The sequence below is a fragment of the Petromyzon marinus genome, chromosome 5 (genome assembly GCF_048934315.1).
Source record: "Petromyzon marinus isolate PM22_M1 ecotype Great Lakes invasive population chromosome 5, UKy_Petmar_22M1.pri1.0, whole genome shotgun sequence".
Classification (NCBI taxonomy): domain Eukaryota; kingdom Metazoa; phylum Chordata; class Hyperoartia; order Petromyzontiformes; family Petromyzontidae; genus Petromyzon; species Petromyzon marinus.
Window position 1 is genome coordinate 10177189 of NC_133671.1, and position 23356 is coordinate 10200544.

Consider the following 23356-nt stretch of genomic DNA (forward strand, 5'->3'; position numbering starts at 1 on the left):
GCTTTAAATCAAAATTTGAACATTATGCCGTGTGTTGCTCTAACCCGCACAACACGATTCCTTCTTTCAGCAGAGACAGCCAATGGAGGCCCCCCACCGGGCACGGGACACAAGCACGCGTGCAAGCTCTGCGGTGCCAGGTTCAAGTTCAAGTCGCAGATGAAGCGGCACGTGCGTGCCGAACACCGCGATAGGCCGCCTGGCAAAGACCCGGCCGCTATCAACGCAGGCACCTCCTTTCAGGACACCGCCTCCATCAACGCCCCCGCCACCACCGCCGCAGCCATGGCCACGTCCACCGCCGATACCGGCAAGCGCCACAAATCGTCAACCAAGTCGGAGGCGTCGTCCAAGCACAGCAAGCACAAATCACCGTTGGAAAAACGCTCCTCGCATTCGTCGAGTTCGTCGTCGTCTTCTTCGTCGTCGTCGTCGTCGTCGTCGTCATCGTCTTCATCGTCATCGTCGTCATCGTCTTCATCGTCGTCCTCCTCATCCCCACCCTCGTCTTCTCCGGTCTGCGTGGCCGCCAGCGCCAGGCCCGCGGCGCCTGCCAGGCCAGCGCTTGGCAGCCCCGCCAGGGCGTCCATGTCCGTGCTGGAGTCTTTCGGATTCCAGGTGGTGCAGTCGGCGTACCTCAACTCGGAGGCGGAGCTCAACTCGGACGCGTCCTCCGGGTGACTCCGCCGCCAGCCCCCCCCACCCCCCCGACACCCCCCCGACACCCCACCTCCGCTCACTCCTGCCCCGTAGTGCGCGCGCCACACAGAGGAAACCTTAAACGGCAGCGACGTCGCCTCCAGTTGTCGCCACCGTCGTCGCTACCGTCGTCTCGAACAGCGCAACGTTTTTAACACATCCATCGTCAACCATCGTTGTCGATGACACCGCCGCCGCTGCTGCTGCTGCTGCATTCATCGCTGGGCACCAACGTCTGCCGCCGTCGTCACCACTCGTAGCATTCACCACATTGCTATAAGCGTCGTGATAATAAACCGCGTTGCAATCGTCATCCCGGGCGTCGTCTAGTCCACTGCTAGTCATTGTCACCAGCGCTATGTTGCTGATGGTAGGCAGTCGCACCCATTGAAAAAATATCTTCTGAAGATAGTCACCCGATCCGCACTTCTCTACGAGGAGGGTTTGAACACCATGAGCTGCGTGGACCATTTTTTTTTCCCCCCCTAACGTGCTCCTTTCCGACCGCAGCTAATGTGTGGTGAAGGCATGGGCCGCTGCTCACCTGGCCTACACGATCTGTGCAAGTGCACTTTGGCCGTGAGCACATGACCGTCACGTGCTCTGGCCGCACCGCACGCCACACTTTGGAAAAAAACTTGAAACCATTGGACAAGTTTGCTATCGCTGGGACGCGATTAGTACCTAGTGAAAATGTTATCATTGCCAGCTGATATCTTACGTGCATTTCATTTATAATGAAAGTTATTACGAGACTAAATATTGAGGAAATTGCTGGGATTTTTTGGTGACGTTTATGGAAAATGTTTTTTGGACTTGGTAAAAAATTTGCATCGCTTTAACCTGTGATTCAAGACACAGCAACGGCTCTGAAACTCGCAGCAGGACAGAGTAGGTTTCCCAGTATCATTGTTTCTATTATGCACTCCTCGATAGTTATCTTTAAAAAATAAGGACCGTATTTTTTGCCAAGTTGAACTGCAAGCAGTTGTGAACACTGGACCGTATCCAATGTTGGGACAGTGTGGAGTCTGAGCGATCTCTTTTTTGATAGGGGTAAGAAAGAGGAGAACTTCATTCCTGGACAACAAATCCACCATGGTACCGTAGCTCAGGAAAGCAACAGTATATGGCGAAAATGTTGTCAGTACACTCCAGCCTGGATCTAACGCGACACCTTGGTCTAATGGGAGGGCTGCATTACAGGTTTTTTTTTTCCCCTGGCTAACTGTGCAAAGGTAATTTGGCTGATTGAGAAATAAAGTTAGTTTGGTCATTTCCATAGTTTTGATTTACAAATTAGATAACGGCGTTTAAGTAGCCTGCACTGCCGCTGCAGGTATACAATCTCGGGTGATATGGCTTGTTTCAAGTTTCATTTATTAGGCATGGCCCTGCGAGCCATGCGGCTCTTGAGTCGGGTGCAACCGCAACAAACATAATATGAACAGAGAACACTGTTACGTGTGAAACCATTGCAGTGATACCTAATAGCCAATCGTTATGCATCGCAAGTCTTCAGCATTACGAGGTCGGCTGATGAAAGTGAAGAATATAATCGTGAGACGACATTTAGTTGTAAATTATTACATTTCATGTGTTGGGGGGGTGGTGGTGGGCGGGGGCGGCATTTGTGAGTGTGCAACACTGTGAACCATGTCACCCGGGTTTGACTCCTGAGTCGGCCGCCACAGATTAGACCGGCAAGTGATCCAGTCCTGTCCCCCCCCTCGTTATTAATTCAGCAGTAGATTGACAAAGGGCTGTGAAATGTACTTTGAATGTATGATTGTTGCCATGTACTCTTTAACGGTCATGCAAAAGTAGTTTGTTACGCACAGGTCTGGATCTTAAAATTAAGTGCAGCTTCCATTAGCCCAAGGTCTTGGTATGTTTGGCAAAAACACGTGGACGTTATTTTTTTTATTTGTGTTGAGATAAATTCCCTACAACATTGACATTTTCAGGTTAAGTCTCTTTGACCAAAACTGAATGTACAGTACAATTAAAATGTGGATAATTTGGCAAAAAAACCCTACAAACTTGGATATCTGTACGTGAATTCCATTTCCAAGAATTTTGGGAATGTTCTCGAGCCCGTTTCTTTTAAAGTTTCCCACGCAAGCCGGTCCTAATGAGAGGTATAAGTGCTCTCGTTGTGGGCTATGCTGTGTAGGAGTTGGGGATCTTGTTCCTATTGGTGGTGGAAGGAGTGACACAAGTGAAACACCATTTTCAGTTTTAGATGACACGATGTGAGCTGCCTTTACTGTATTTTAGCGCACAATGGAAAGAATTATTGAGTTGAGGTTTAGCTACTCCCGCGTAATTCTAAGGATAATTTATCTCTTTTTATCTGACGTGACTTTGGGTATTAGTCTCCCCATCTCCTATACTTCACTGTGCCCCTGAAATGCAAATCCAACCACGGTTGCATGAGCACCGGAGTGTGCAGAACTGGCATATAAAAAAAACACAAACTCTAAATAAATGTGCAAATTGTCAAGGTGACACATGAGAAGCAAGATTGTGAACGCTGATCCTCCTCTGGATTATTTCGAGGTAGGACTTTGTGATGTCAGCTCGCGTTACGATTGCCTGTAGTCGAGGAAATCTGCTCGCTTAAGTTCCAAGGTTTTAATGTCTGTGCAGCACGCAAGTGGATATTCGGTCTGGGTTTTGCTGTTACACTAATGAAAATCTACACTATGAATTGCTGTTACCGTGCCAGCCTTTAAACGTGAAACAATGCGGATGTTGAAACGTGGTTAAATTTAGTAAGAGGACCGGCTAAGGTATGTAAATATTATTATGCTCCTTGTTTTCTTTTGTAAAAATAAATAAAAAGTGAGAAAAAAATAATCCAACAAGTTCTGTAAATATTGTTTGTGTTAAATTGAACATTCTGGGGCAGCTGTGTGTTTTTTTTATTTCATTTTGTATTTAAAATAAGCAAGGGTGAACTAGAATGCTTAGGGTAAATTACAGTGACAAGTAATTAATTACAATGAACATTCACTGGAATGTAATACAATTTAATATTTTTCACGTATTTTATTCAATACATGATCACTTGTACATAATGTCCTATCCATACGTTATGCTATAATAACTTAGGTGGTATCTTTTATTAAACCAGTTGAGCGCCCAATGATACGTAAATTCATCTGGAAATATTTGTCAGGAAAATTATTATTCTGCTTGTTTACCCAGGAAAGCCTGCCTTGAGTTTCATGACATTTATTGAGGAGGGGGTTGGTCCTGCTAAGTTTTCGCAGGAGGGGGAAAAGAATACTGTGTGTTTCAGTATAGTTAATTGCGAGTAATTTTTCAAATTTGGACCTTGATGCCGGCACACAAATCTTGTCATTGTAAGTGACGTTACAGGATCATTAATTCCCACTGTTTAGCAGACAGCGAGTATTGTTTTATGGTTAACACATCCGCAGTGATGACTCGGGCGGACGCTGGATTAGATCCCTGAACCCCTGCAACATTATAAACGATTCCCAACGTGTACCAACCCTGTAAATCAGTCATTAAAGACTCCTTGATATCAATCGCAAGTGATCATTTTTGTGCCAGTGTCGATACCAATTATTAGTTTATTGTTCATTGTGAAATGTCAAGAGATAACTTATCTTGGTGAGCTCTAACATGGTTTAAATAAAAAAAGATACTGGAATAATTTTAATTTCATTTCACGTTTTCATTGTTTTAGTCTTGTCTGCTAACAAGTCCAATGAGTATTACATTGTCGATTGTTTCAATTCTCTTAATACTGATCAGAAGTAAATATGCACTGCACAGATATGTCGTTTTTGATATAATTGGTTAGAGACTAATTCTGAGTTGGAAACATCCTTTTAACTGCGAGTTCGCATACACCGCTTGATACACCGACTTCCAACTTTTATGCAGAAAAGGGAACATTCTTTCCAATTGTGATTCTAATACATATGAAAGGAATTATCATCGATTTGTTTTAAAGATGTAATTTTTTTACACAACGTGGGTGTTGGGTTCCCCTGTTGTGGACACTACATAGAAAAGCTTTTATCATTACCATGTTATATTTTGCAGTTTCTGTCGTGGGCGGGGGGGGTGGTTGTGAAGCTGGTGCTGCTGCTGCTGTGTACATTTCCAGCCTTATCATTTTGTAGATAACGGCGAAGCTAAAGCATGCGTGTCTGCCCGCACGTGTACGCGTGCCGCCTATGCGTGCGACAACACCATAAGAAACGCACGACTATTCTCCACTATGTACTCGTACAAAGGCAGCAATATGTGTTGCTGTGGTCTCCATAAAACAAAAATCTTGCTACCGAACAGCTACTTACAAAAAGAGTAAAGGTCTTCAAAACAAATGTGACGATGAGCAGCCAGCCTCGCCCTGTATTCACGGAGCAAACATGAGCATATTATAAGCGTTACCAAGTTACAGCAGTGATTTCGTTTAGGCATTGTTTCCTCTGCTAATGATGTTGATTACATAGTCAATCGTACCGTGCTGGGGCCTTGCCAAGCCAAGCTTGGCTCGGGAGGCACGATTTTCTTTTCCACTGCAAAACCCAAGCCGTGTCGCTGATATCCCACACAATAAATGTCATAGATTGCATCCGTATCACGGTATTAATCAGTATTGGCTGATGCAAGGTATGCTGAAAATTATTAATCCTGCTCCCTGGCTCTGCTTGGGTCCCTGAGGCAGATTTTGCTTTTCTTGAGGATTTCAGCTTGGTTCTGGCTCGGCTCGCTGGCGCAGCTTGGATGTGCAAGTTGAAAAGATCTGTGTTGATGTGCGGGAACCTACCAAGGGGTTGTACTGTTTATTGTCCAGTGACCTTATCTTACATGGTCTCACTGTCCGTTTTCTGTTCCTGCGATCATTAAGAATTAATTGAAGGCACGTAGCTGGAGACCTGAACTTATGACGAGTTACATTTTTTTTAATAACACGAAACATCTAGAGCTAAAAGGAATACTGTATGTATATATCTGCTGCAACAATGCACTGATACTCATAATTTTTTTTTAAAGTTCAAATTACTGATGAAAAGTAAGTCTCCAGTATGTGCTATCCCTGTGATTGATGACCTTAGGATTGGCATTTAGCGACATTACAAAAGCTGTTTAAAAAAATTCTTCTCAGAGGTCACATTGGCAGTGAGAGCTAGATGCGTTTAATTTGGGCATTTATCATCCAATAATAATGGCAAGTGCTTGTTCGTTTACAAGACTGAAAACATTTGACATTTATTCCGAAATTGAAATGACGTCTTCTTGCTATAACCATTACCGGAAGCCAGTTGAATAGTGTGGGGTTCCGGATTTTGTTTATTTTTAAGCTTTCTTATTTGTACTTTTACTCTTGGTGTTTTGATACGACACTGATGTATCCCGTTACACACGTACGTGCTTGCACATTTTCCCCGATACTCTTCTTCAGGGGGAAATCCTAGCAAAACATTTTAGCTTGGACTGTGCATGGATAATTTGAAGAGACTTCAACTCGTTGCAGGGTTTGCTGGACATTCGAAGGATTTGAAAAAAAAAAGGACAGTAATTAATGCGCAACATTTTATGGTCACGAGTGTTGCTAAACTGCGATTTTTTTAAAAAAGTGTTTAAGCATTTTTGAACCCCTTTTTTAAAGTTATTAAAATCTACGTTGTGTGCAAAAAAAAACCGATTAGCATGTGTGTAAACATTTTGTGCACCCTTATTGCATATGGCTTTGCATTGCAACTCGGTACATCGACGTTTGGGTCTGACCACCAAAGCACAGCCTCGGGGGAAAAGCTGCATCGATGTTTTCAATGCCTCCGCCGAATTTAACCGAGGTTTATAATTGTGGTCCATGGACTGGTCACGATAACCAGCCGCACAGCCTGGTGCTTCCGTATTTCCCAATTGAATAACTGGGGTGCCCGTATCTGCCATGGATACTGATTCAGTATTTATATTGCATACGTGGATTTATTGGAGTAAAGGTGTTGACTTGCAGTGGGCTGTTTCCTGCCCCCCCCCCCCCCCTCCATGGCAAATACATGTCAATGTGTACAAGGAGTGTGTGTTGCATTGCTAGTGTTTAGTATGGTTGGTTACGTACGGTGTGAAAGAAGATGAACATACATCGTGTGGTGCTATACGGTCATTGTACTGACAAACCAGCAAGTCTGGGTTATGTTTCAGGCCGCATCACCGTCACCAGGAGGTACAACTCGAAATGTAATTGGTATGGAATAGTACGTGGGGAATTGTAAGACACCAGTGGGAATCAGAACGCGAACATACCAGATAGGTGTCATTAAAAAAAAAACTGATGTTCCATGTTGATTTCTAAACATGCATTAAGTTGTCTATAATAGTTTGACCCAAAATGTATTTAAATGTGTTTTTTTAACCTACAAGTGAATACAGTATATGCTTTCCGGGCAAAAAATTACTCATCCAACAGTGGATTGACCATGGGCTGGCTCTTATTTGTACATCCTGTGAAATCTGGCAATGGGTGACTAACGTGCGCACGTTTGAGGAAGACAGGTTACCAAGATCTTGTCGTAGGCACCCATTGTTGACCAAGTCAGCTGGTGGGATGCCACATCAAGCAAAGACTTTTCAGTGATGGTAGAGGAATGGTGGGCTGTGATTACCTTTGCCATCTAATAAACAATGTTCAATGTATATAAAACAATAAATTAGGTTAGATATTTATTATATGTACTGTACACTCTTTTACACGACTGCATGCAACCCTATGTTGCAGAGTTTAACATACATACACACACCTTAAACAGTGCATAGTTCCACTGAAAACAGGTGCTGCATGTACTCTCGGCTTTACAGAATACAGAATCGCGTAACGTTTGTATTCAACATTGGTCCTCTTAGCACCTGCTCCGTAACCTGCCTATGCTCAAATCATGAGTTCATCCAATTAGTATTTTAAACAAAGGTTATGGAAAACCACGAAGTTGCAGTTGAATTACTCGGTGTCCACACAGCCATTTTAGCTGGATAAAGCGAATGCATCAAAAGCAGCAGAGGCCGGAGGGTTATTGGCCAATGTTGTGAAGAAGCGTTAACTTGACGCCAATAGTTTGAATAACTACCAGTGGATGGCAGTGTCAACGACAAAAAAATCCCTGGCATTGGCCGGTAACCACCATGATTATAACCCGTCTCTATGGAGGGGGCTTGTCAACAATGTCACTGGGCAGATGGTAAAAGCCTGCCCACAACAACTGGGGTCCAAGTACGAACATTTTAAAAAAAACACTGCGCAGAGCTGGCCAAGTACGGCCAGTGCTTGGTGAAGGCAATGTCCAGCCTGGAATCTCACAGCACGGCAGTCTCTTCACGTAACCCATAGGTACATGGCCACATTTCAGACAATTTTTGACATTGGAGCGACAGAATGAATGAACCAAGTCTGACACAGGCTGCAGTAAAGTAGAAAATGTGTCGTCCACTAATGATACATTGGATTCGTAATTACAGCATTGTGGTTCAGAACACCAGCACACTCTGGAGTCCTGTAAAGCCCAGAGTGAGAGCACCACCTGCGTGGAATTCAACCAAGTTTGACAGCTGTAATGTACTGTCCTGTGCAGTTAACAGTAATCCAACACTTGCAAGGCACCAAAGCTCAGCTCACCAATACACGGCTCGGTTATTTGCCGAACTCCGCTCAAAAGTCGTATACATCCTTTTCTAAAATATGAAAAAAGGCATGAGAATCTACTGCATTACATTTTGGTCAGGCAGATGACAGTCGCGTGAGACGGCCTCCTGCCCCAATTTTGACAACACCAGAAGGGGGTCACAGAACGCATGGCACCATTCAGTCCATCCGGACGTTCCAGCTCCACTTTCAAATGAATCGACCAACTGTTCAAATGCGATCCTCCTCGCGTATCGGCTTGGATTAACCGCATTGCAGCACACGCACGCGGGCCAGGGTTGCCTGGAACACCCGGACTGGAGGGATGATAGACTGATGCGGCCAGGTTCAGTTATTAGGTTTGAACGGACGCAAAGTAGCGCATTCAGCCGTGCTTTTACATAAACAAATTTTACAACATCGAACAAGCAACAATAAAGTAGATTGTACGGTGGAGTTTTACCGAACCAAAGCCCGAAATTGCCGTTGAGCGATTGGAGGCGTACACGTATAAAAAAAAAATCAAAATTCTTCAACTTATGAAAGCTGTATTATAACAAGGGAAACAAAGCATTATACATGTGCAGGAATCAGTTTGTGTTTTGTGGAAATAGTGTATCGGACATCAACCACCTCCGATGACGAGTGAAGACAACATTCAAATCCTCTGCAGTTACGTCAGCAACATAATGGCTTTACGTTCTTCCACAGGATCGCCTGTATAACGTGGGTCTATGGCATACACGATCCCTTTTGTTTTGGGAAATTAGTCTATTGGTCTTTTGTTCTCATTCTCAATTGCGCTATCGGAATGGCACGTGAATGCATTTGCATATCTCGCAGAACAGTACTCGGACGCGTTAGAGAATCGCTGCTGAAGATAGTTGTCGCAGAACTCCAGTGACCCTTTTTGCATATTTTGCACAGTATTTTCCCCATACACTACGCAATGAGATAGTTGCATGACGCCGAAACCCATATTTACATTATCAGACCATGAATTCAGCCAAATTAAGTGAAAACCAATATATACATTATGTATATTTTATCTCCACTCACTGGTGGCCAGGTTGAGACCATGAACTGGCCTGTCCTTGAGAAATCTGTTTTAATCACAAGTGGCTGGCCCAAATTTTAACCCAATATCTCTGCAATGACCTGAGCCAACCCGACCATGTGGCATAATGATCTTAGCGCAATCCACCAACTGCCTTTCTTATGCTGCTTGCGTTCAGGCGTGTGCTACCACACAGGCAAAGGAAAGGTGCATGCACTGCCTGGGCATCTGTGACATTGCAAGTCAAACCTGCTGAGAATGACTCCATCCAGCCAACAGGGAGAGGGCTGAACTGATGGGCGACTGCCCTGTTGATCACCTTCTTACGTCTTCACTGTGTAACATTGAGACAATTGCAAAAACCTGTGACAATGCGCCTTAGCCTCGTTGCAGATTGGTGCTGGCCGTTACAGCGAGCGGCATGCCTACACTGACTTGGATACGCGGTGCACAATAAACACGATTTACAAAGATTTAACTTGAAACGGTAGACACAACATGTTCCGGCTTTTCCTACCTGGTTCGGTGCAGTGGTGCTCAGGGTATGTCAACACGTGCACCTCTGCATGCTTTTAAAAGAGAAGTGAATCTCAGTAATCTGTCATTACAGTGAATATCCCTTGACTGGTAGTAGCTGTGTGTAATGTTAATCCCTCGCCAAATGCAATGCTTATGGTCAATGCCGAAGACACGTGAAATATATCATCCCAAAGGTGGCTAAATGTGTTCGTTTTAGGGTGTTTCCATGTGCCCTAATGGTGGCGTTGGATGGCCAAACGAGGGACAGGTAGTAGTTACATCACAGCTAACGAAAGAAAAATAAACAGAAATGGTCAATCAAAATGCTTTACATCACCCTGGTTCATCATGATTCTGATCAAAACAGTCTTTTAACAATTGTTTACATTTGCACACATCACCTGCAGTGCACACCTTAAAGCTTATGTTAATCCCTGCTTAGGAGTAGCATTTAAACTATCACAAACATAACCTGTTAACACTACGTAATTAAACAGATGCCGTGATGCTGCGTTGGCAGTGGTGCAAAAACGCAATTAACGAACTCAACACATTTGTCAATAAGTGCCCTTATAAATATACAATAGGCTATGTTTCGGGTAATGGCCCTTCCGCATAGCACTTAGGGAGGCCAGACACAGAGTGGGTCATAAGAGCTGGAGACTGCCCTTTACACCATGGAGCGTTTATGAGAATGATACGTTAAAAATATTTTCCGATTAAGTTACATTTTTTTTGCATATGACACGTAATTGTAGCTATTGAGTAAAAAACAAAATGCCTCATTTAATCTAAAAGTGTTAGTAAATTTACTAATTTACATTGAAAGTGGCACGGTGCCGGCCTTCGTGGGCACGGAATCGGAATAAAAAATAAAGTAATTTTGTTGATGTCTTCAGGCTGGAAGACGTACCGAGGCTACCCACAAGGCTATGCGGGAAGGGTGTGTGGCGCAGTTTGACACCCGGCTATGAAGACTGCAATCGTGTCGCTAAGGTTCTCTGCGGTGAATACAATGTCTTTACAAACGAACAGCGCTATGCCTCTCTAGATACAAATTAACGTCGTGCCGCTTGCACGTTCAGAGGTTCAGTGGTGAAGGGGACACCCACACTCTGCAACTTGCAGACGTCTCAGAAAAACAGGAAAACGTTAACTAGCCCATTTGGGGAGAAAAGGACCACCCAGAGGGACGCGCAAACCTCGCTCGTACGACTTTCATGTGTCCTCTATTGTCATGACCGTTGATTCGGGTTCAATACAAAGTTATATTTAACCGGTAATACTTTCTGATTACTGAAGGGTTTGTCTGATATTCAATAGCTACTATTAGGTAACTATTCATTTTCTATTCTTGGGTCTTTAGGTAAAGTCACGTAGATAGGTGACTTTACCAAAGACCCAAGAATATTAATTCCTGCAGTCACGAAAGCTTTAAGTCAAGATTTATTCATATTCTAATTTTAAAACTGGTCATCAGCAAAGTGCAGTCTCCAACTCTTATTATCCACTGTCTCTCTGGCGTCTCTAATTGGGCAAGGGGCACCATTGCCCAATACGTCACCTATATATATTTTATTTTAAGGCCACTTATTTTTTCTTAACGCTACATAGGTGTTTGTGATCTTTTAAGCATGGGGCCCACTCATTTTATGTATGCTGCTGCAAGACAACATATTACATTGTCAGGGTTTTTTCAGCAAGACCAAATGATCAAAACCATGGAAAATCACGTGTCTATTTAGAGAGTTCACTGTAATGAGTCTCTACAAAGCCTGTGGTCAACTTTACAAAACAAATTACATTAATTGCAAACATCCAGCGCAAATATCAATCAATCCGGTAGGTTTGCATGTGTCTGCATACAACACTGATTTGCAACGAACACTGAAAGTGGTTACATGAAAATAACCACACTCAGGAAATGCATTTCTGATAATGTACTCAAAAGAATGTAACTTTATAGGATTACAGGACTTCATAGAATTTGGGAGATTGTTTCAGCAAGAGGCATTGTGGTATCCAAATGTGAATTAATATGGCAAGAGGTGATTATACAATAGTGGAGAGGATTCTGCATCAGAGCCAAAAATCAGCATGTGACAAATATTTAATGCCACCTTATCCCTGTTTATATGGAATATCTACAACGGATTGACATCGTTCCCATTTTCTGACTGTCTAATAAATCAATCTCTTTAAATTACTTGCGTAAAAAAAGTACAACATGTACCAACCCATGCCCCATTTCCTTGTGCTCACAAAAAACTGCAACAATGATGGATGACCATCAGTGAAGCTTTTTGAGAACACGTTTAAAATTTGAAGATCGGACGGATGACGTTCTTTTCTTTAAATTACACGCAACACATTGTAACGTAATAATTATTTTGTAGTGACCACTGGGGTATCTAGGATGTTCCGAGGGCCTCGCCAAAACGAATTTTTTGTCCAGCGTTGAGGTTGAAGCTGAAGTCCGCTGGAGCTTCAAAGATGAGTACGACGGTAGAGCCCAGATTGAATTCACCCAGGTGCTCTCCTTTCCGGAGTGGGATGCCGCTACGGCTGGGCTCCATAACATAGCTGAAGTCATGGTAGCTGCCCTTCATGTAGCGGGGGCTGTTCGTGTGCAGCTCCTGGATTGGAACACACAAGCCAAGAACGCACACGAGTATATTAGCCGCAGAGTGAAGCCAACAAATAGTGAACTATTAATGTTGTGCATTCGTGCTTACGCATGTGGCGAGTTGTTGGGTTGTACCTTGGGCAGTTTATTAGGCCGGTTTGTTGTATTTTTTTCCGGTCATTGCTATTATGATGGTTTCCATTTTGTCCTAATTTTATACTGAAATATTGTTCAGATCCGTTTCACCGTTATTACTTTTTATTTAATTTGTCAAGTCTCTTGGGATACGATTGCATTTAGGAAAACAATTGCACTATGTTTTCTTGATACGTCAATGGGGGTAAACAACGACAATAATAACGATGGATAACAGGTCAAAAAAACGTAATGCGAGACTTACATTTATAATGCACACAGAGCGTAACAAACATCTCAGAGCAGAGAAATAAAATAGAGGAACATGGCAGGGTCTATTGTAACTTTCTCAGCTGCCCCACTACTGGACATCTGTGAAAAAGCGATTCATAGCTCATTGGATTTCTCGGGGATAAATAAAGATTGTGATTTTGAAGGAATGCAGAGATGCAATTAAGGGGGTGCGAAGGAACTGGACTGAAAAGGCAAGATTGGGGCAGATTTGAAAGCAAGAGAGGAGGGAGCAGGCTGGGACGTGGAGGAGGTTGCAGAGGTAGAGAGGGGCCTTGCAATGGATATATTTGAACTTGAGGGACACATTACAGTCCACGCGCTCATGAATGTGAAAGTGGTGACGTGCGGGCCAGGTTTGTGACAATTGGAGAGTGGGATTTGGTCCTGGAAAAGGACTTGGGGCCGTGACATTTTGGATCAGCTGTAGTTTAAGTATCAAGGGGTTCTGGAGTCAGAAATAAGTTTGTGACCTTCCGAGGCCACCAAGACACCCAGTACTGGGGCAGCACTATGTGTATGCACACACCTTGTCGAAGTAGATTTTGATGGAGCCCACATTTGTGGCGCCGACCGCAGTGAAAGAGAAGAAGCCGTGCTGCCATTCCCCAGTGAGCACCACACGCTCATTGTGGCAGAACAGCTCCTTGATCCAGCGTGCCACTCCAGGACTCACGGACATGAGTGTCCCTGTGCGATACCCAGGAAGACGACCAATGCGCAAGTATTCACACGTGTAGTTGGAATATACGCACAAGTTCATGCGGTACATATACGAGCGTGTGCACGCAAGTGCAAGCCAGGCGATGGCACCTCGACACCTATGGGAAGGGAGTTTCACAACATTTGTGATAGACCAACCCTCACCTCTACAGTGAGGGGTTACAGGCGTGCACCACGACCGCCTAGCATCACAGTCTGTACCTGTCTGCATTACACTTTGGGTTTTCCTAAATGCCACACCTGGCCTCGACCTGCTCAATGACCTTGTCAATTGCAAAAACGGTTCAGTAGAGCCTAGGCGGGAACCTGGTTTTGACCTACAGACAAAGGTAATAAAGAGTCTCCCAATTAAATTTTGATTTAAAGCTTTCGTGAGTGCAGGGATTCATATTCTTGGTTCTTTAGGTACGTAGAAGGGAAACAAAATAAAAAAAAATGTAAAACAATAAAATTCTCACGACGTTTCGACTGCAACACAAGCAATCGTCACTTTTTTCAAATTTTCTTGCTGTGGTTTTCACACCTGATGATGATTGCTTGTGTTGCAGTCGAAACGTCGTGAGAATTTTATTGTTTTATATTTTCATTATTTTATTGTTTCCCTTCTACGTGACTTTACCGAAAGAACCAAGAATATAGATGACAAACCGTTATAAGTTTTTTTCTAAGGCATGCTTTAGACTTGATCCAAGTGGGGAAAGAAAGCTCAACTCTCTTTTGCTAAACAAAAGCCAAAATATTCTTGGTTCTTTCGGTAAAGTCACGTAGAAGGGAAACAAAATAATACAAATGTAAAACAATAAAATTATCACGACGTTTCGACTGCAACACAAGCAATCATCATCAGGTGTGAAAACCACAGCAAGAAAATTTGATTGCTTGTGTTGCAGTCGAAACGTCGTGAGAATTTTATCGTCTTATATTTTTATTATTTTATTATTTCCCTTCTACGTGGTGACTTTACCGAAAGCACCAAGATTAAGTCTCCCAATTACTTAAGGCACAGGAGAATGCTCAGAGTGGCCCAGGGCACCACTGAGATCCTGGGACAGAATCCAGGTTCAGTTCAGTTTCAGTTACTTTTGAAGTACCCTGTGACCTAAGAAGCTCTTGAATCAGGTTACAGTCACCTGTGATTAAAATAAGATTAGCAAGTGTGGTGAAGTGGTCTCCAATCACTGACCAACGATTAGACAAAAACACCATTTTCTTTTCACATAACATGGCAAAATTCCGGCTCTTAAGTATACAAAATATTGTTCTGACAAAAAAATATCTCACAGCATAGTGCTGTGATGTGGTGCAGTAACTACTCAAAAGTGTGGGCAGGTTTTGAACCATGATGATGAACTGAGATGACTGCAAGAGTTGAGCATTGTGTCAAGGCCGTAACACCCATTGGTTTGAGATGCCTGCGCGCGGCAGTCAATTAAGCTCGACTCACACCACACGCACATAGAGCCACACACACATGGATTGACACACACACATGGACTCACACACACACACATCGACTGACACACAGCGACTCACACACACACACATCGACTCGCACACACACAGCGACTCGCACACACACAGCGACTCGCACACACACACAGACAGACACACACAGACACATGGACTAACACACACACACACATCGACCCCCACACACACATCGACGTGCGCGCACACACGCACACACACACATCGACTTGCACACACACATCGACTTGCACACACACACATGGACTTACACACACATGGAATAACACACACACGTGGACTCACACACACACACATATACTTACATACACACATCGACCCACACTCGCACACAGACTCACACACACGTGGATTTACACACACACACGTGGATTTACACACACATGGACTAACACACACACATATTGACTCACACACACATCGACCCACACACACACACATCGACCCACACACACACACACACAGACTGACACACACATGGACTAACACACACACAGACTGACACACACAGACACATGGACTAACACACACACAGACTGACACACACAGACACATGGACTAACACACACACACAGACTGACACACACAGACACATGGACTAACACACACACAGACTGACACACACAGACACATGGACTGACACACACACACACAGACTGACACACACAGACACATGGACTAACACACACACACACAGACTGACACACACAGACACATGGACTAACACACATACACAGACTGACACACACAGACACATGGACTAACACACACACACAGACTGACACACACAGACACATGGACTAACACACACACACAGACTGACACACACAGACACATGGACTGACACACACACACAGACTGACACACACAGACACATGGACTAACACACACACACACACACAGACTGACACACACAGACACATGGACTAACACACACACACAGACTGACACACACAGACACATGGACTAACACACACACACAGACTGACACACACAGACACATGAACTAACACACACACACAGACTAACACACACACACAGACTGACACACACAGACACATGGACTAACACACACAGACTGACACACACAGACACATGGACTAACACACACACAGACTGACACACACAGACACATGGACTAACACACACACACAGACTGACACACACAGACACATAGACTAACACACACACAGACTGACACACACAGACACATGGACTAACACACACACAGACTGACACACACAGACACATGGACTAACACACACACAGACTGACACACACAGACACATGGACTAACACACACACACAGACTGACACACACACACAGACTGACACACACACAGACTGACACACACACACATGGACTTACACACATCGACTCGCACATGGACTTAGACCCATTATTATTTTTCAATGAACTAATATAATTTATAAATATTAGTTGTCTACACACACCACACATTGACGAACACACACACATCGACTGACAGACGCGCAAACACATTGACTTGCCCACACATACATATGGACTTATGCACACACACACGGACGTACCCACACTAAGATCGTCGCAGACATGCACATGGGCACACACAAGGACTTAGACACAATAATAATTATATGAATATGTACCAAGTAAATTTAGAAATATTAGTTGTCAGCACACAAACAAAAATATTTTAATACTTCCAAGGTGATAGTTAAAATAATAGGTTTCTATGTACGTGAGTTTAGCGAAAGAAGCAAGAAAATAGTACTTAACATTGCCGTGGTGAGGCCTAGTCCCGTGCAGAGCCCCCGGCCTCGCCTAGATTGGCCAGCCAGCCAGCCGAGGTGGCACCTTGGCAGGCTGGGCCACTACCCCCCCCCCCCCCACCAGCCACGATCCCCCCGCCCGCTCTACAGTAATATCTACGGCCCATAGTGGTAGCATCTACCGACTGTATAGTAGTAACTGCACGCATCAGCGTTTTGTGTATTTTTATTCAATTTTTTACGCGAAAGTAAATGTCCCCCTCACCCCCACCGAACGCGTGTGCCATGGTAGGGGCCGTCCCCCCCACCGAAGGCGTGTGAGTTGGTATGGCCGAGCGCGAGCAAGTAAATAAATAAAGAAAAATAGCACTAAATCGCTAATTTAACTACTTTAAAGTTGAGGGATGGGAAAAAGGAATAGCGCTTGCTCACCACGGGGCTTAGGGCGTGGTACCTGGCTATTTTTTTAAAAACGTAAACCCCACCGTTTGACAGCCCAATCCTTCTCAAGTGTGCGAACACACACACAGATAGACAAAAAATTACATTTATAAATAAGACACACCAGTCATTGAAGTGATAAAGGACTCCCTGTGTAGACCTATTATGGTCAAGCTCAACGGCAGTTTGTTGTCCTTCCCCCGCACCTCTGATTAGCACAGTTGGCGACGTGCGGTGCGAAAGAAGTTCAACATACATATTGGAACAGGATCGGGCCAGGTGCAAGGAGCAGAAGGCTTCCCCCCTCTATTGCCACCCTGTGGCGAGGAGGAAGCAGGGAAACCGTACATGACCGAACTTACGAAGAGGGACCCTCGTAGGGACCTTGAGTGGACGTAAGGGTGCAGCATGTCAATGATGTAGGCTGGGGCAATATGGTTTACTGCTTTGTAATACAACAATAGGATTTAAAACTGTATTCTATATGAAGCTGCAAGCCAGTGCAGGGAGACTAACACGGGTGAAGTATAATGCGAAGAACGTGTTCTGGTTAACACCCTAGCAGCCACATTTTGAACATGCTGTAAATTGATTAGCACATTCTTAGCCACGCCAGGGAGTACGGCTTTGCAATAGTCTATGCGAGACGAGATGAAGGCATTGACCAGCTTTTCTGCATATGAGGCAAAGAGAAGGGATCTGATATGGGATTTATTCCCAAAGATGGAAAAAGGAAGTCTTTGCGATCTTTTTATTATGAGCCTTGAAGGACAATGTGGGATCACAGATGACCCCTAGATTTGTGACTTCCTGTGCCGAACTGATTACATGACCATCCACCATAATGTTGAAGGACGCAGCTTCATGAAGTTGGTGGTGTGACCCAATGAGCATCACCTCCGTTTTAACACCATTAAATTGGAGGGAGTTTTGTTATATATATTTTATTATTTTATTGTTTCCCTTCAACGTGACTTTACTGAAAGAGCTAAGAATATCCTCCCGTGTAGTTCTGGGCTGATTCCTCACCGTTCTCATGATCATTGCAACTCCATGAGGTGAGATCTTGCATGGAGCCCCATGCCGAGGGAGATTGACAGTTCTTTTGTGTTTCTTCCATTTGCGAATAATCGCACCAACTGTTGTCACCTTCTCACCAAGCTGCTTGGAAATGGTCTTGTAGCCCATTCCAGCCTTGTGTAGGTCTACAATCTTGTCCCTGACATCTTTGGAGAGATCTTTGGTCTTGGCCATGGTAAAGTTTGGAATGTGATTGATTGATTGCTTCTGTGGACAGGTGTCTTTTATACAGGTAACAAGCTGATATTAGGAGCACTCCCTTTAAGAGTGTGCTCCTAATCTCAGCTCGTTACCTGTATAAAAGACACCTGGGAGCCAGAAATCTTTCTGATTGAGAGGGGGTCAAATACTTATTTCCCTCATTAAAATGAAAATCAATTTATAACATTTCTGACATGTGTTTTTCTGGATTTTGTTGTTGTTATTCTGTCTCTCACTGTTCAAATAAACCTACCATTAAAATTATAGACTGATCATTTCTTTGTCAGTGGGCAAACGTACAAAATCAGCAGGGGATCAAATACTTTTTTTCCCTCACTGTATGCAACAAAATATAAACGGCCAACAAGTCGTTATAACGATGCAGAAAGAAAGGATAATTTTTTTTTCTGGCGAGGACAAAATAACGTTCCCCATCACAATAAGCACACTGTGCAATTAATGTTGGGCTTGTAAGTCTGCTTTGCTGCTACAAATGCCATCCCAGTGACACCACCCTGCTCAGGGTAATAATTTCACGCTTCAATGGTAATATCTTATGCAATAAAGGTTGCATGGGATATCACCATCAACCGTACAAGCAGTTAGATGTCACAAAGACATTTTAATGAATGTGATGTTTGGCTGTTCCCTTGCACACACATTATCCAGTGTTCCATCATCAGCTTTTAATGTTAGTGTCGACCTGTTTAACTACACTCGTATAGGAGGAAGTAATGTACAAAACAACTAATGGGTGGTGACCAGGCATAGCTTGTTGCAGAGGTCTACGGTTCTAATTGAGCATCTGTCCCGATGAAATCTGTGGGTGTATTAACCTTGAAAAATATACATGAGCCGCCTGCTTCACGGTGGCCGTTAAGAGATCCTGCGATGTCATTCACAAAATTAGGCCATTGTGTGACGTAGCGTCATGGTCCAAATTTGGGAAATACCCGAATATGACTGGATTAGAATATACATAGAAATAATTATCCCCTGCTGCAAAAAACTTGGCAGGACCCTCCTGAAACAGTCCCCAGAGACTCAGTAAGGCTTTCCTAGATAAACAAATCACATGCAGTTGGCCCGACATATACAGTAAGGGGTTAAGAAGGTTGCATTGTGCTCGCACAGCTTAGTGAGCAGCACATTTAATTCAACAATTTGTTCCACTCATTGTTTTGTTTCTACATTGATATCTAGGGTAATCCGGTTATTGATATATTTATGGCAGCGATTACTGCATTGTAAGAAGGCCTGATGAATGTATATATGGATACAATGAAAAACAATTTCTTTCCCTCTTATACACACACACTTTTAGAGGTGCTTATTATTCTAGGTATACTTGTTTATTCAGAAAGTCTTACCCGAGAATCAAGACTTTTTCAATAAGTTCCTGCTAAGTTTTTGAAGTAGGGGGCAGATGACTGATGTTTCCCGATCAAGCAATTTGTCAGTAATCTTTCCAATTTGGCAAATTTCGACCAAGACGCCAGCATACAGTGACCTACTCTTCTTCGATTGATGTCACAGAATCTTTAACGTCCACCATAAAGCAGACGGCACGTATTTTATGGTTAGTACACTTGCAGTAATAACCAAGGGAGCTCCACAACAAGCGGTAAACACATTAACACTGGACCATTTGACCAAACACCAACTGTAGTTGTGCTGTTGATTGCATAGGTCCTTTAAAAATGTACGACCAACCTCACGAACCGGGGAAACCCCCTACAAGATTTTTTGGGTTGGATCGTAATAATAAACAAAAACCTTTATTATGAATGTATAGGCCAGCTCTACATACCTTTGAGCTGCACTCAATAATAGACTAAAAGCAGGTAGACATGTGAAATGACGAGGAATGTAGGGGTGAATCCAGATTTTACGTAAAATGCACTAACGGAAAGCAAGCATTACACTTGCATGCCATTTTAGTTTTCACCTGGCCAGCAGCTCTAGCTGCGATTGTGGATGTTGAACAGTGGGGGGCAGCAGTTGCCCGCATTCGCGGTGGTAACGCCCCAAACAACTCGTGCCAATGTCTAATCCAGACATGGGCAAAGTACGGCCTGTTGGGCTTTTTAATCCGGCCAGCCAAACTTGTCCAAATATTATTATTATTAAATTAAATTTTACCTTTCTCCTGTAATGCCCCCATTTCCCCATTAGATGGCGGACTTTGACCGTGAGTTACGACATGTTTTTTGTATTTTGATTTAAAGCTTTCGTGACTGCAGTAATTCATATTCTTAGCTCTTTTGGTAAAGTCACGTTGAAGGGAAACAATAAAATAATAAAGAGCTGAGAATATGTTTTTTGTATTGTTCATGTTCGTGCAATTTGTTAAATTGCCTTGCAAATAAATGCTTTGCTACCTGTTAAAGGCCAAATCCTTTCATGTAATGATTTTTACATGTCATTTATATTAGTTCACACAAACACTCCATCCATCTGTTCCTGGCCCGGCCCCTCTGTCAAATTTTAGAACCCACTGTGGCCCGCGAGTCAAAAAAATTGCCCACCCCTGGCTCTAATCCTTGCCACCTTATGTTCTGCGACGGCATTCACTAAGCGCACCTGGGAAGTGCCTCCGGTGGTGCACGGTCCAGTCAGTAGGCGAGTGGAAACGGTGATAGTCCCCGGGCGCCAGGTAGATCACGCAGTGGTACAGGGCATTGCCTGGTCGGCTTACCAGCTGATCCTGGAGCACAGTGCTTTGCACGGGCTCTGTGTGGCACGCAACGCATACACACACTTGTGGAGTCACGAACACTGCTGTGGCAAGTGCTGTTACAGATCACCTATTAAGGCCTGCAAGGCACACAATGCTCAGCTATCTCCGACGTTAACACAGTACACCAGGTATTGAATTAAGGCCAAGTTGATCCACGTGAGGCCTAAAAGCAGGTTTGGATACTACTCCTTGCCACACATGTAATCCATGGCCAGGAAGATAATCCAGAGAATCGAGTTCGCAGTGCAGTGAGCTAACTCCTCGACCATCACACCCCACACAGACACATGCAAGCACTTCACTTAACATGCATGTTGTTATGCTAATGCAGTCAGTATATTTCTAAAACTGTGTCAATTAAATTAACATAACAAGGAGCAGGTTACATTTTACTCCAGAGTATTACAAAGGTGGCTTCAATAAATAACATGGCTTGCTTCTGTGCACGCAAAAACCAGCTGGCCATTTAACATTTAATTTTGTTATTGAATCAATAAAGAGACTATTTATAGAAATGCCCAAAATAATTTACATCTGCCTGTCCTATCCATCCAAGGTCACGTGTTGTATCAATAACTACAAAACCTCTAGACCTATCATTACAACACTTTCTGCACAGCTTACCAATAGAGAGATCTACGATGTTTGGGTAAAATTAGCAACACAATAATCCATACAAAGCATCATGAAGAAGTAATGTTATACTGTGTCCTTAATGAGGGTGCATGAGAAGCCACGTGCATGCGTATCAGTGCGCGTGCCAAACACGAGTGCTTGTTTATGCTGTCAGCTTGTTGCTACGGCTAAGATAGGGGCTATTTTTAGAGTAAAACAACCGATAAGGTCGTATTAGTTAGGATCCCAGCCTACTAGCCACAACCAAATACTGGGCATCTTGGCTATAGAGTTCTGCCACTCGCTGCAATAACTGCTGCATTAATAAAAAAAAACTTTTTTCATTGCAAAGAGTCAAAATAAATCCAGATGAAAGGTAGCCTGCCTATAACGAGCTTTGAAGCTTATTATGGCTTGCATGTTGTCTAGGTCCATGTTGTGATAAATGGCTTGGAAAGAAGCGTGAATGCGCATGGTCAAGAGCGTGCGAATGTGTGAGTCCCGCAAGCAACGTCACTCACCCTTGCTGGGCGTCCTGCCCTGCGGTCCCAGGAAACTCTCCAGTGAGTAGGTGACTCCCTTCACCTGCTCCACCTCATTGTTCCTCACCCGGCCAAAGTGCAGGATTTTGCCATCTGCAGGGCTCACCTGTCGACAAAGAAATTACAATTTATTTCTCACAGTGAGCGGCTCAACTGGCCACTACCCCCATCGTTGCCCCCCCCCCCTCTCCGCCAACTGCAACCCTGTCCAGGCTTCGTCCGTGAAGAACCTAACCACAGCCAAGCCTCATTAATGTCAAACAAGCAAACCACGTGGGAAACATCAGCTGATGCAAACTATCCCCATTGCCAAGTGTTGCTTGAGATTCCCAATGGAGATTCGCCCGCGATTCGTAACCACAGGTTGGCGAGAAATGGCGGCAGCTTGCGATGGCCAATGATGGTTAAAAGTAGTTGGGGAAATCGAATATAAAGCAGTATGAGGAAAGGAACAAGAAGAGTGGTCTTTTGACTTATAATGTGGTGGTTGAACTTAGTGCAGATGAGATGAAACAGACAGTCTGGTAGACCTGAGTCCTCAACATGAGTGGAAGAATCAATAAGCGAAGTTCAGGCGGACGTTATTCACGGTAGTGGCGATTGAACGGCAATAAGGAGATGGATTATCCTGTCGTGGACTGGCAGGACTTGAGCCACTTTAAAGAAATGTTTGGTTCAGTGTCGGTACTAGAAGCGAGATTGGAGAACCTACAATTTGTGATTAACGCAAAATTTGTAACTATTAATTTCGCCAAGAGGCCACGCCGGATCAAGATGA

General features: G+C 43.8%; 2 protein-coding genes across 7 annotated transcripts in view; one reads left to right on the plus strand and one right to left on the minus strand.

The window, feature by feature from the left end:
* Positions 1 to 7416, plus strand: part of LOC116939047 (uncharacterized) — a 24929-nt gene extending 17513 nt beyond the window's left edge. For 3 of the 4 annotated variants that reach the window (XM_032946927.2, XM_032946929.2, XM_032946930.2), the window contains exon 5: positions 71 to 7416. In XM_032946927.2, the coding sequence (XP_032802818.1) occupies positions 71 to 681 (611 nt within the window). In that variant the 3' untranslated portion in view covers positions 682 to 7416. The remainder of the gene's footprint in view (positions 1 to 70) is intronic. The other variant, XM_032946928.2, reaches the window with a different exon arrangement.
* Positions 7401 to 23356, minus strand: part of LOC116939049 (phosphatidylserine decarboxylase proenzyme, mitochondrial-like) — a 39224-nt gene continuing 23268 nt past the window's right edge. For 2 of the 3 annotated variants that reach the window (XM_032946931.2, XM_032946933.2), the window contains 4 exons: positions 22558 to 22684; positions 21265 to 21414; positions 13523 to 13683; positions 7401 to 12577 (listed from right to left, as the gene is read on the minus strand). In XM_032946931.2, coding sequence (XP_032802822.1) covers positions 12353 to 12577; positions 13523 to 13683; positions 21265 to 21414; positions 22558 to 22684 — 663 coding nt within the window. In that variant the 3' untranslated portion in view covers positions 7401 to 12352. The remainder of the gene's footprint in view (positions 12578 to 13522; positions 13684 to 21264; positions 21415 to 22557; positions 22685 to 23356) is intronic. The other variant, XM_032946934.2, reaches the window with a different exon arrangement.